This window comes from Camelus dromedarius, chromosome 19, assembly GCF_036321535.1.
Source record: "Camelus dromedarius isolate mCamDro1 chromosome 19, mCamDro1.pat, whole genome shotgun sequence".
NCBI lineage: Eukaryota > Metazoa > Chordata > Mammalia > Artiodactyla > Camelidae > Camelus > Camelus dromedarius.
Genome location: NC_087454.1, coordinates 31013210 through 31027875, shown reverse-complemented (window position 1 = coordinate 31027875; position 14666 = coordinate 31013210). Strand labels below are relative to the sequence as shown.

At 42.3% G+C, this 14666-nt stretch overlaps 1 protein-coding gene across 1 annotated transcript in view; it reads left to right on the top strand.

Annotated features, from left to right (window-relative positions):
• Positions 1-14666, top strand: part of RCAN2 (regulator of calcineurin 2) — a 207948-nt gene that overhangs the window by 24094 nt on the left and 169188 nt on the right. Inside the window, exon 2 of the mRNA XM_064476560.1 lies at positions 9184-9410. Coding sequence (XP_064332630.1) covers positions 9186-9410 — 225 coding nt within the window. The 5' untranslated portion in view covers positions 9184-9185. The remainder of the gene's footprint in view (positions 1-9183; positions 9411-14666) is intronic.

The window sequence follows — 14666 nt, the reverse complement described above, 5'->3', positions numbered from 1 at the left end:
TCCCCAGGCAGCCTTCCAGTCTGGCTTTCCTTTCTTACTAGAAGGTTGGAGTCACTCAGACCCTTCGTGGCTGGATTTTCCCCAACGGTACGGCCTCTCTTAGCTCCCTGCTCCTCCGCCTCAGCCCCCTAGGTCTCATCTGAAAGCAGAAGGTGAAAGATGATGATAAACCTTGCTTTGGCTACCATAGCAACCCTCACCTGCTTTGCTGTTCACTTTAGAAGTGTCATCCTCCGGTGAAAAGTTATTTTGCATATAATTGCTTGGCTCCTTCTGACGCTTGGGGCTTTCTTTAAACTTCTTACAGCCACGACGAGAGAGTGGTCTTCCGCCTGCTTCCTGGGCGCAAGAATACCCATTGCGCAGAGATGCGGGCGTCAGTACCAAAACGGAGATGCTCATTCCCTTTCGTCTTTTTGTTCTTAAGAAAAATGCTGTCAGAAATGGTGAATCTGTGACTATATTACCCATTTTCAGATTGAGTTCTGCTGAAATTAGCCTGCCAGATTTCTAGACCACCCAGTTACAAAGACTGCGCTTGATTTCTTCACTCAATCCCAGAGAGCCTCTCTTCCATCCTCTTCGGTTCTGTGCGGTGCCCCAGGGGCTGACCCGTGTACTCCACGCCACAGCTCCCCTGCCCTCTGCTTTCCAGTTGGGTTTGGACAATGTGAGGTGCCAGCAGATCAGAGAAGGAGGGCTCGGGTCGGGGTAGGGGGAATATTGATTCTCCTGGCATCCTCTTTGTGGTGGCGCTGAGGACTGGCTGTATCCCTCAACCAAATCCCCCTGTGCCAGGCGGCCCTCTCCTCTCAACCCTCTGCCTCCAGTTCTGGTGACCCCTCCCCCCTCCCTTCTTCTTACCTCTTCAGGCTGTCAACTGAGGGGGGAAAAAAAGCACACCCTAAAAGTTGAGAATTATGTTTTATTCGATGGACTTTCTGAGGTCTTAAACCTGGAAGACAGCCTCGCAGTGCTGAGGGACTGCTCCAAAGACGTAAGGGAGGAGCCAGGATATATAGGAGTTTAGCAACAAAAACCAGTGGTGGGAACATCAAAAGATTACTGGTAATTAAAGAAAATCAGACATCTCAAGTTAAGGAATTAAGTGCTTTTCTATGTATGGGAAGATGCATGAGTCTGGGCTCGTTGAAGTCATTCCTCTGATGTGCACCTTAGCTCTCTAGGGCCAGTGTCCTGCTCTTCTCCATCCCAAGTTCCCTCAGGGTGCACAGTTGGCTGCAGTGGCTGTTGGCCTGACGGCCAGGCAACCTTTGTCATGCACAGGCCCGAGGGATATTGCTCGCCCAGGGTTTTGCATTAGTTTCTGTGGTTTCCCTCCAGCCGCCCACACCTTTGTAAACCCGACTGGGGCCTGCCATCTGTTTCCTGCTGGGACCTTGACTAATACAGTGACCCAAGCGCTTCCCCTTTGGATGAGTGCTCCGATGTCTTGCTTGTTTTGTTTCCTAAAGCGCTGGTTGAATGTAGGTTATTCTTTGTAGAATCAGATTTTCCGGTCTTTAAGAACAACTTTTCACCCTCCTGCCCTTCATAAAGATGATGTTTCCTCTCTCTGAGCCTCCTCTCCTGCAGCAAGTCTGTTTAGGACACGTTTTTCTGGATGATGTCAGTTAGGGTGGAGAAATGGAATACCATGTCCACACTGCTTGTCCCAGCTGACCCTGCGGAAGTTTGAGGGTCTTCCTTCCCTTTTTATTTTCTCCATCGCAAGAACACATAAGATGTACAAATCCTCTCAGGAGACCATGGGCATTAAGACCCTACAGCTGTAAAGATGTTTTTCCGGGCAGGTTTGTAGTCCCAGCACTGCTGTAGAATCCAGTGCAGTAGGAGATGATGACAACTTGTGTATTTTTTTTTCCCAACTTCTTAAAAATTTATAAGAAGCTGCTTCCTCGGGGAGTTGAATTAATTGAATTATTGTCCCATGGGAGCTTCAGATGGAAGAGTGGTCCCGGAAGGTGTCCTGAAGGAAGCCACGAGCGAGGAATGTGGATAATTCCTTTTGAAAACCACGAGGTGAACACCACATGTTCCTGGTTCTTTCAAGACTGATCCCAAATGGTACCAAGAATAGCACGAGGTTCACACAGCTCGGCAGGTGTGAAAATTCTGTGGCTGAATTAAATAGGTTCCATTATATTTCAGAAGGAGCTCTAATGGGCTTCTCTGGAGCACAGCCTAAGAATATCGTGTCTCTGCTTTGTATCCCAGGATGGCTGGGATGGTTTGTGGTCGCTAATATTACACTTCCATCTCCCAGTAAGGTGGACACAGTGAGCCAAAGACCTGGCTCATCTCTGAGAAGGTCTAGCGAGGCATCAGAAGGACCCCGCCCATAAGACCAGACCAAAAGTGAAAGCCGATGATAAGATTTAATTGTAGAATGATTGTTATTCATACAAAATTTGTTTCTAATTAGCTCATTTTGTCCCAGGTATCATTAAAGAATCACTTAATTTTAGAGCTGAAGGGATTTGAAACGCTGCAAAACTTTAAGCTAAGGTTCCTATTCTTTAAAAAAAAAAAATTGGATTTATTTAACCTTCTGTTCAACTTAAAAATAGCTGCAGGCATTTCTTTCTACTGCTTATTAATGCAACATTACGTTCTTGGGCTTGGTCATTAATATTCAAGCTGACATGGTCATCTCTAACTTCTTCCAGACTAACAAATCTCCCGTAATCCATTTATTTGTTTTGCAGTCAAAACTGAATTTAAAGTCAGAATGAATTATTCATTAATCATTTCCATGTATCCTATTTCCTTATTTATCCTCCTCCGCTGGCTATACCATGGAATCAAGGAACATTTTTTTTTTCTATTTATTGCCCTCCTTGCAAAAAGTTTTACAGTCCTTTCTTCATTTAAAAAGCAGACGAGTCGAATCTTTAATATTCTTTTGTCCAAGGAAAAATGAACTCAAACTTAAGTTGCTTTTTGGGTATGTCTTGCTCATTTTTCTTCTTTTATAAATAATTTCCTATTTTTTAAAAATTCTTGCTTTCTAGTTTGAATAACCTGGAAAACAAAAAATATAGGCAGGTTTATTATGAGCATCAAGTAAAGCTTTCAGCACTGGAGAGAGCTTTGGTTAAAGGTCATACATTCCCCTTTCTTGGGCACCTTTAAGCCCAGAGAGAAACAGATGTCTCTTTTCTTGTGAATTTTCTAATCATGGAAAGAGACAAACATCAAGGTGAGAAGGAACCTTAAAGGGAAACGTCGGCCAGCCAGCCGTCTCTCTGGTCCTTGCGTTCCCTCTGTGACCACCCCCCCCCCAGGTAGGCACCACCTGCTCTGTGGAGCTTCCTCATTGGCCGTCCCTGCGACAAGTTGCTCACTTAGACATGAGGGAAGACATTTCTGTTTTAACTTGAATTGTTCCAAGATCCACGGCTCCTTTCCTTAAATTGGATTCTTTTCCTCAGGTTCATCTTCTACTCTCTTAGTGCCATACACCAAAAAATGACGTTTCCCCTTTCAGAATGTGGGGGCAGCTGTGAAACTGCCCTTGCCTGTGCTTCCCAGGCCCCTGGTTCTTAGACGACAGGACTTTTGACCCCTCGATGAGACTGGATAGTTTCCTTAGGAAAAATTCCAGTTTTTCTGTCCTGGGTGGCCCTCAGATTTGGTGGCATTAGTCTTTTTTTTTTTTTTATAGGTCACCCATCACACTATTAACTGGGTGATTTTACTTGAGAGTGAAGCTAGTATGATCATCTCCATGGATGCTTGTAATTTAATTTTTCTTGCCATGGCTCTCCTCGCCTTCCGTGGGCTTATCTATGACTTCCCCTTCCTTCCTGGTACAGTTTAAAACTTCCCAGATCAAAACACCTGTGGGCAAAATACATGGCTCCCCCTTCTCATGAGATGTACCCCTATTCCTAGAAAGGTGGGATTTTTTTTTTTAGGATACTGCGGTTCAGAAACCCTAATCTCCTGCCTGTGGATAACACTGTGACAGTGATGATATCCAACACAATCAGATGTCTCTTTGAGTTCCCTTCCCCTGGACTTAATAGTGCTGTATATATATATATATTTTTTAATGTTAGGAATGAAAAGTGGGAGTTTTGGAAAGATTAATTCCTTGTGTAGAAACCCAGGAATGTCTGGATCATCTAAGTTTATTGGGAGAAAGGGAATTTACTGGCGTATTTATGCCGCGTTTACTCAGTTGCTGCTGCTTTGTTGCTGAACAGGCATCTGTAAGTGACAAGTGCTTGGTCTACATACTAGGAACCGTACTGTCTTCATTTAGGTCCTTTAATCTTTATTTAATAAGTGCTGTCGGGTTATCTGAGGATCTTGGATGAGATCATTTTTATATCATATAGCAAAGTAATGAAATAATTGGAAATCTTCCTCTTTCCAGGCTTCCTTTTCCATTAAAATGAGTCAAAAATCATTTGTATGCTCATTGTCACCTACTTGGTAGTATCTAAATAAACAGTGATTTTGCTTTTGGTGGTGTTTGGAGGAGGGGCAGGATTTTTTTTGTTGTTTTTTTTTTTTATTTTAATTGCTGTCTTTTGCCTTACAAATATCTTTCCCTTCTCGTCACCGTCCAACCAGACCCACACCAAATAGTCAAGGGGCATCCCTGCCTGTTTCTCGTTGTAATGACATGAGCTTAAGCTTATGGACTCTCACTGAAGTTTGAAACTTGTTTACACCCTCGCCAGCAGTAGACGGTGGCCACCTCTGTGGTGCTAGGTTCCTCTGCTCCAGACAAGCCTGTACACAGTGATAAATAGCTTTAATTCACGCGTTGTTTTGGAAGCTTCAAAAGACTTTCACTTGCCTCCTCTCACTTGATATTTGCAGTAGACAAGGCCACAGTGTTGCTCCATTTTGCTGACATGAAAACCACGGCCCAGAAGGCATGCAGCTTACAGCAGGACTAGAACCCAAGTAGACCCTTGGGGCTCTTCCCAGTATTTCATAAAAATGTCTCTGCATCTGAAGAAGTTGTGAGGTTCTCCCAGGGGAGACTTCACATTTTAAAAGTGGATGGTGGTTTTTCTTTTCCAGATGCGCGTAATGATGGAAACTTATGCTTTCTAAATGTCAAACAACAGAAGAATGCTTAAATAAATTATGACAGATCTATACAGTGGGATGCTGCGTGGCTATTAAAATTAATGTTTTCAAAGATTATGTAATGATGCAGGGACTGCTCATGGCTGTATCAATGTTTTGTGAAAAATGTGAGATACAGAACTGCAAGATTTCAAGTTTGTTTCAAAATTATACATAAAAAAAGCACCCAAAATGCTAGAACTAAATATACCAACCTGTTAGCAGAGTTTTCTGGATAGTAGGATTATGGTTTACTTTTCTTCCCTTTTTTTTTTTAAATACTTTTCTGATTTTTCTAGTTTTTTTCTTCAGTGAACCCATATAATCAGAAAGCATAAATGTTACCTTAATTACACTCCACAGATTTTTAATTTTAGCTGGAGGAATGCTTTGAATGATTTCTTGTTTTCTTTCATTTTTAAAATTACATTTGAAATGAGTGAGTTAGTTTTTATTATTAGCATACACATTTGAGATAAATAACGTTATTTTCAGTGTACATGTTTTAAGTTGGCCACTATAACGCATCTGCTGGTCTGTTGTCTCCTGGTAGTGACTCCTTTTTACAGAATTCATTAATTCAGTCCAACATCACCTTGCGGACTTTCTAGATGTACCAGGCTGAAGATGGCAGGATGAAGGCAGCTCAGTCTCTGTTCGCAGGAAATACCAGTCTGGTTGGAGACACAGTGATCGTGGTGTAGAGATGGGTTGTGACAGGGCTGTGCTGGGTCCTCCTGAGTGCTGCCAAGGAAGGATGCTGGGTTCACAGGTCTCGGGGGAGTTTGGGGAGCCCTCCCGGAAGGGTTGTGTGTAGAGCTGAAAGCAGCTGTTCTCTTCTGGATGGCCAGCCTCCAATTTAGAATAATGACAGCATAAATCTTCTTATGCTATGTGGGCAATTGTAGCCTCAAAGCTATTTCACAGCAATTAATAAGAGTTTTGAAATTAACTTTAATAGATAAACCAGTTATTTGGGGCTGAAGAGCCTTGACCCTTCCTTATGAGGGAGTTCTTTTAATCTTCAGTGTTTCCCTTTCTTTCTTTCTGTTTACTTGAGTTTACTGAAGGTTAGTGGTAGTGCCAAAGCGTAACACTCTTGCTCTGAGATGATCGCAATGATGTGCTTTTATAATATTCACTGGTACATATCCTTTTATAAATGGTTAATGCTAATTTTGATCACTTTTAAAAAATTCCTATTTCATTCCCCTGTCTCTTCCTACTCCTTCGAGGGAGGCAGATAGAGGTTCTTGCTCCTGTTTTATAAAGATAAATGGAGTCAACTGATTTCTCTAAATTGTGAGGTGAGTCAGTAATGGAACTGGGAAGAGAAACCACGGTTTCTTTGTTCAGAGCTCTGACTTCTAAAACATTTCTCCACATAAGTAGAATAGGTTGTTTGCCAAAAATGCGTTCACCTTTTAAATCTTTACTGAAAGTAATGAGCTTAAAATAAAGTCTCATGAAGGTAATCGCATTGTTACAGCTTAGAACAGAAGTTAAGGCTATTTGAGTAGATTAAAATGAGTCCTGAGTGAGGCTTAATATTTGGGCTATTAATTTGTTCAGCAATGGATTTTAATTCTCTTTGGAAAAAGAATAATTGAAACATTCTCAGACCCATTTAAGAACATTATGGGATCCATTTTGATTAAAAAATGTTAAATAAGAGGGGCAGGATTAAAAATAAAATCAGAATTGACACTTAGTATCTTTATTTCATGCTGCTGGATAACTTTATTATCAGAAGACTTTCCTATAATCTGTTGATGAAAATACAGTGGACCCTTGAACAACACGGGTTTGAACTGCACAGGTCCACTTATACACAGATGTTTTTCAATAAATACGTACTACAGTACTAAAGGATCTGCAGTTGATTGAAACTGAAGTTGTGGAACCTGTATAAGGAAGGCCAACTGTAAAGTCATACTTGAATTTTCTACTGCGTAGTCAGATGGGGCCCCTAACCCCAGTGTTGTTCAATGGTCAACTGTAGGGGGAGGGTATAGCTCAGTGGCAGAGCGCATGCTTAGCATGCATGAGGTCCTGGGTTCAATCCCCAGTACCTCCATCTAATAAATAAAATTTTTTAATAGGTCAATTGTAAAACTACCTTAATGTTCTCAGTAATTGTATTTACCCTTAAAATAACTAGTACTATAATAATGATAAATGATAGTTATTATGCATAGTACACTAAAATATCTGAAGCAGCAGTAGAAATGAATATGAAGGAAGGTAAATACATGAGTTATTTCATTGAGGTTTTTTTCCTTCTAATTAAAAATATGCATATATTTTGCATTAATTATAGAATAAAACAAAACTTAAAATATGTACCATATTTTTGTCTAAAATAAATATTTTATTGACTTAAATACAGAAAAGACTTCATTTACTGGAGTTTTGAGACAGAATACAAGAATGGTTCTGTTAATATATATATAGGATAACATTTTTAATTTCCACAGGTAGTGATCTGAGTTTTGAGTTCTTACTTGAAATTCTTTGAGTTTTGGCTCCTATTCCCAGCCAGGCCTATGAGTTTAGATGTAATTCCTCTTTTATGTTGCCCCCAAATACTGTTTATCAGGATCCCACTGGGGCTTTGTTTCTAGGAAAAACAAAAACAAAGAAACAACCTCATCATAATGCTACACTCAGAATTCAAGGGAGATATGGGTAGAAATCCGCGTTTGTCTGGGGATCCGGAATTTGTGTCTTAACTGAACTTGATGGGGGCAGAGTGACACTTTGTGCTGCTCCTTTCCGTCCTTGACCCTGCGGCTCTGCTTTGCTGGGATGGGGGAAGTGGAGCTTCCTGAAGACGGTCTGGCAGCCACCTCGTAAGTGCCAGGCAGCCTCACCTGGGTGCCCAGGGGCAAATTATTTCGCCTTCCAGGCCTTTAATTATTGCTCTTTGAACAGAACAGTATGATAGGCTTGAAAATAGATACGAAAGAAAAAGGTATATACTGACTGTCCTTGAAGTATGTGGGAAGGCCGACAAAATCTATTGAATTATGTACCAATTCCAGTATCAAAAAGTGGGAAGACTCTTTAACTGGCTGCAGTTGGGTAGATTTTGAATGTAAGGGGTGATGAAATGGTAGAGTGATGGAATCCAGCTAGATGAGATTCATACTGCGAAGCTTCGTATTGGGGGCTGTGAGGGAAGGGAGTCTATAGACCATGGAATGGCCAAGATAGTACTGATTTTTTAGGATCCAGGGTTCATAAATTACTTACAGTAATTATCGCAGGCAGAAGGGGGTGTGTGTATATGTATGTATGTGTGTGTCCATCCTCACTGTGGATAAACAATGAACTATTAGAGTTACCCGAACAGAATTCAGGTGGTGATGAAATAGACTGTACTTCCTTAAAGATAGACTTGGACTGATTTTGATCTTTATTTCATGTCTGTGCTATAGGAGAGTGGACTCTGATGAGTTTGAATCCTAGTCCTGCCATTTTCCTGTAAAAGTTACTTGCTTAGTTCCTCAGTTTTCCCCTCTGCAAAATGGGGGTAATACTGGTACCAACCTCATAGACAATGGTGCAGATTTCAATAGATTAGTTACTGCATGTAAACCATTGAGAATGTTTCCTGGAACTCAAGAAATGCTAAGCATTAGTAGTGTGGTTGTGGTATATAACTCATCAAAGCACTTTCCTATGTGCATTTTTGTTTGAGTGCATTTGATTCTGTTAGGGAAGCAAGGCTCAGAGAGTTTATGGAACTTTCCCAGGTCCCAAGTCTGGCCCCTGACAGCAGGGCCAGAGCCCCTGGCCTCCCAGCTCCAATCCTGGTCAGGTGGAAGGTGTTTTTGCCCACAGCATGGACTGGATTCTTGCCCAGCAGCAGGGCTGGGTGGGAAATTGTAACTCAGAGATCAAGGGGAAAGTGTGAACTTGCTGGGTCTTGCCACTTCTAATAGCCACTGCTGCTTCTTCTAGTCATGCTCCCCTGCTCTGCCCCGGACACTCCAGAACTGCGTCCTTCCAACCAGGGCCTGAGGAATCGAGCCCTCCTCTAACCCACAGCTGTCTCTGTGTCCTCAGGAATGAGGGGAGAATCTTACTTCATTGGAATGAGGAGCCTGGGGCAGCAGGGCCACGTCCCGGATGTTGGAGGGCTCTTGCTGCTCTGCTGCGTAGACAGAGACTGGGCTGTGACTCAGTGCTTCACGGAGGAGGCCTTTCAAGCAATCACTGACTTCAACGACCTCCCCAACTCACTGTTTGCCTGCAACGTGCACCAGTCGGTGTTTGAAGGAGAAGAGAGCAAGGTAAGAAGGCTGGCTGCTCCTGGAAGGTGAGGAGACGGGGCGATATCTTCCAGCTATTTCCGTTGCTCCTTTGTGGTTGATGTTTGAAAGTTTTTGAAAATGTTTACTTGGCCCTCTTCTTGGCGTGCATAGCAGGAGAAGAGGAGCCTGTTCTGTTCCCAGTCCACACTGGGGGTGCACAGGACAAGGCTGGGCATGAGACTGTGATGAGTGGAATCTCACTGTCTGCAACTCTGATGTCCGTCTGACAAAACAATGGTGCAGGAAACAGTCGTTGCGGGAGATACCCCCTGGGCTAGGGAGCAGATTTTTTTTTTAAAAAAAAGTTTTATTTCCCCCTATTCTGCTCAAACCACAGTTTGCCTTTCCTCGACAGCCCAAGCTCTGTTTTCACCCCAACCCTCCTGAAGTTTGATGTCGGTTCTAAAAATAGCTTCTTCAACTGGGTCCTGTTGCACTTTTTAGAAAGATGAATTGGTTGACTGTCTCCGTCTTGCTTTGCTCACTAATCGTTTCGCGTGTGTTTTAAAAATTTGCATGAACACGCTTCCCTCCTTGATTTGAAATAATTAGGGAGTGAGGTTGTATGTGTCCAAGGATTTTCCAGAAGATGAGGTTTGCATTTTAAAGAGCAAACTTGAGTTAGTGTACGTATTCTTGGAAATCAGTAAATATTCCTTTTGGAAATCTTTCTAAAGTTCGTTTCAGTTTTCTCTCCCCTTTTAAGTAGGGAGTCTAAATGGCTCAGACCTTCCCTGCTGGATGTGGATTTTTAATTGTAAATATCCACTATTATGCTGTGTTTAAAACATGGCCAGCTCTTTTGGGAGATAGGAAAGGGCCTTTTTCCTAAACTAAAGTGTGCCTCTTTGTGAGATTAAGAGTAGGATTTGTGGTTGCTGTTTCACAGACTTGGGCTGTTTTTGCCCAGTGCTCAAGTCCATACTCTGTTGTCTGAACACAGTTACTGGAAGTCTTTGTTCTGGATTTTGTTGGTTTGGTAAGCCATCCTGATAGCCCAGAGGACTAGGAATTATTTCAAGCCATTTAAAGATAGTTTTATAATGATATTATTTTGGAGTTGAATAGTTGAAATGATGGGCTAAAAATAGCTTGAAATCCAAGGAATTACATGTGATTAGAACCCCCAGAGCTATGATCACCAGACTATTTGAAGCAAGAAAATGGCACATAGCCCTCTTGCAAAGAAACTGGGAATTCTGCTCTTGGATTATAACCAGGTTATAGCACAGATCATGGTTTATTCAGAGCACTTTCCCTGAAATCTACCTGACATTAACCATGAGATACAGTTCCATATTTTCTTGTTCTGTCATCTATTTAAATACCAACAATTAGAAGGATTTCCCTTAGAGGTTTAATAGAGATTTTGATTCTTTCCTGATTAAATACTTCTCAGTAGATTAAAACAAGAAGATTTAGGGGGTTGCTAATCTTATTCAGGAGTGCAGCTCAAGAATGGCTGATCCAATGAACCAGAGCTGGTTACATAGAAATGGCTGGGGAGTGGTTCACAGGAATCTGTCCATGTCTATTTTGGTCTGATCTGTTATTGAATAATAGATTACCAAATATTCTCATTTAATTTGCATACAAAGTTGATACATCACAGTTTGACAAACAGTATTTGACTTTAATATAACCCTGATAAAATACTGAGGTGAAATCAATATGATGTAGCTCAGTGGAACCGGCTTGAAATGATTGAGATCACAAAGTTTTATAGCCAAGGAGGTGAATTTTATAATTGGCCAGTGTCTGCCTAATTAAACTTATTAAATGAGACCGAAAATCTTTCGCCTTGGTGCGACGTTACAGCCTGCGTTTGTGGAATGTCTCCAGGATGTCCAGTAACTGATCCAGACTCTGTTTTGATGTGATTATTTGTACAGTGTTGAGGGCAACAAAGAAAGATGATCAGATACCAAATGAACTAATCCCAGAGGCACGATCACCAAGACTCTAGAGAAAAAAGTGTTTGGGGAGCCTCACGGCTCCCGTTTTTACTGCCACATGTTTCTCTTCGTGTTCCAAACTTTTCTTCTTTTATGTCCATTCGTCTCCCTCCTCCCAGCTATCTTAATAAAACTCATTGTCCGTATGTCCTTCTTTCAGGATAGTCTTACCACAGTGTTCACAGTTTGTGAATCTGAGCCACGAATTCTGATGGTGGTTATCTTTCCCAAAGGGTGGACATTTGGGGGCACTGTGCTGAGTGGGTGGGAGATATTTTTAGGTAAAGGGAAAAGAATCAAGACGCCTTTCCAGCGCTTGTATATTTGCCTATGGCCAAAGGTGGCTGTGGGGGCTGTCTGAAATATTTGGCTTTGGGAAGATGAATGCCTTCAGCAGCCTGGAATTATCAGGGAGATAAGACCTCATAGGTGAAGCTTAGTTTTCATTCAAAGGTCCAGGTGGGGAGGTAGTGACACGTGTAACTCGCTTTGGCGAAGTTACTCGCTTTGGCGAAGTTCTTTCCTTCTTGGCACAGCCTACTTTTTGGATTCATCATTTCCTGATGTTGATGGACTAGAGTTTAACTTGTTTGTTGCAATTATTATAAAGCATACATTTTAACCTCTTAGTTGGGTGGGAATTAAAGCTCTTGCTTTCTGACTTTCATGATTCAGTCTGGCGGTCATCTCTTTTCTATTTTCCCATCTATCTGAGACACTTTTCCTAAGCCCTTTTCCTGTTTGAGGTAATTTGAAAAGTCCTGGCTTGGCCTGCTCTTAATATAGGTAACACCCCAGGATATGATCTTCTGGTTATCTTTGTTTCTGCTTATCAACATGGTAAATATTCCGATATGCTCATTTCTGTGATCCTATTTAAATTCTAGGTTCTGATGCCTAAAGAACACTTTTTTTTCCAAACAGCTTCTTGAGGACTGTGATGTTCAATCCAGTTTTCTGTGAGGCAGAATTCTGTGTGCTTGTATTTTGATTTGATGCTTTTGCAAGGCGTGGGCACATACTTCAGTGTGGCTTGTTGTGGTCCAGATGGTTGAGATTTGTTTATATAACACAAAGCAGAGCCGGAGCTGGAGGAAATTGGCATCTGAAACCAATAAATGCAGATTGCCGCTTGCATGCTACAGCTTGCAGCATAAATATTTTTGTACGAAACACATTTAGAACGGGGATCTTCACAGCATGTAACACCTAAAAGTTACCAGGGGTCATTAACCTTTGGCAGATTCCCCTGGATTGCCTCTCTGGATCTAGCGAGGCTGCAAAAGTCATCTCAAGGCAGGCGAGGCTGGAGGGACACCCTGCGGGCTGCCCTTGTCTGTGCTGAAGGGAGGTAAGGGGCTGTTCCGTGAGGCATCGGCACTAACTGGTAGCTAAAAGGGAACAGTGGATCAGCCACCTTGAAACCTTGAACCACACTTAGTCCAATAAGGAGAAGCCTGGAAGGTGAGTTGATGTTGGCCTGCAGAATTTTTGAATTCATTTAGTTTATTAATAGTAACAGTAGCAGCAGACACTGACATAGCGTATGTAGCCAGGCGCCAGGTACTCTTCCGAATGCTTTCTGGACCTTGAGCCCTTTCATCGCCATGACGACCCCAAGAGGGTGGTCTTTTTGCCTCTCTGCCTCCTGGGGACGTGGCAGGTTTGCATTCCCTGAACAGCCCTCCCCTCCACGAGTTCTGGAAGTGACCTGTGCTACTTCCAGCCCCAGCATTTAATTACCAATGTTTGACCCTGAAGGATGTTCTTCTCACTCTGCTAGGGCAGCTGGCACAGCGCCGGGTGTGCCTGTCCCGGCAGTCTGGCTCACGGAGCGAGGACCAGGATGACAGAGCAGGGTCCTGGCCAACCTGTGAAGAACGTGTAATGCGACAACGACAACATAAGCCTTTGTTACTTTAAGTTGCCGGGATTCGGGGGTTGGTTGTTAGAAGGTGACTCAGTCCATCTAGGTTGATACAGTGAGTATGATTCTCCCCATTTTTCAGATGAGAACGCTGAGGCGCAGAGAGGGTGCGTGCGGGCTCCCAGCTGGGAGTGGCAGAGCAGGGATTCAGACCAGAGTCTGTGCTCTTAAACCTTGTGCAGGACTGCCTCCTGATAGACAAAACATTTATTGAAAACAGGTGTGATGCTTGGCCCTGGGGACGCAATGGTGAACAAGGCAGCGTAAACTCATTGAATTTAAAGACTCCTGAAGACAATTCAAACAAGAAAACAATCATCTTAAATCCACTGATGCTACATCAAAGGGGCATTTAATATATATTTTCAACTCTATTCACTGCTTTATATATACACACATACACACATGTGCGTGCACACACACAGGGGTTTCTTATTGCTTTTGTTACGTTGTTTTGTTTCTTAAATAAGCGGGCCTTTCTGCCAACCATTAAAGAATATATTCTACCAGAAAGGGCATAAGATCAGAGCCCTGGTGCCACCAGTCTCTTACCTTTGTTCTTCTCATTCCTGGATCATCTCAGTGCCTCCTGAGTGGTTGAAGTGATTCTCTGTTCAAAGATGCATCTTTTTCTTTCTTTCAACTTTTTTTTTTTTTATTGAAGTGTTGTTGGTTCACAATGTTGTGTTAGTTTCTGGCGTACACAGTGCTTCAGATACACATATATACACTCCTTTTCATGTTCTTTTTCATATAGGCTATTGCAAGGTATTGAATACAGTTCCCTGTGCTGTACAGTGCGACCTTGTTGTTTATCTGTTTTATATATGAGTGTGTATCTGCAAATCTCAAACTCCTAATTTATCCCTCGACTCTCCCCAAAAGATGTATATTTTTCATTCAGTGTGATCACTGATACAAACCAGCTCTTTCTAGAGCTCAGCTGAGGAAACAGCGATCTTGTCTAACACTGGCAGCGTTGTGAGGGCAGCCTCAAGGGTTCTCTGAGTTAAACACGTATTAGCAGTTTTTACTTGATTCCCCACCCAAGATTTGCCTTTACTCCAGTCTGAAAGGGAATGAGAATGTTCACTTTGTACTTTACGACTGCAGGTCCACAGTCCCTTCTCTGCAGGACTGACATCTGAAAAACTCTAAAAACAGACTTTTCGTAATCCGTTTTAAGGCCAAACCGCACTTGACCTAATTGATTCGGACTCTAATCAGGGTTGGTGGGAAGCTTCTTCTAGTGTGAAAAGTCATCCATCTTTTTGCAAAAGTATTCTTATCTTTAACCACTGGGGGCTGCCCCAGACTTTGATGGATGTGAGGCATGGGTACCATATTACATTC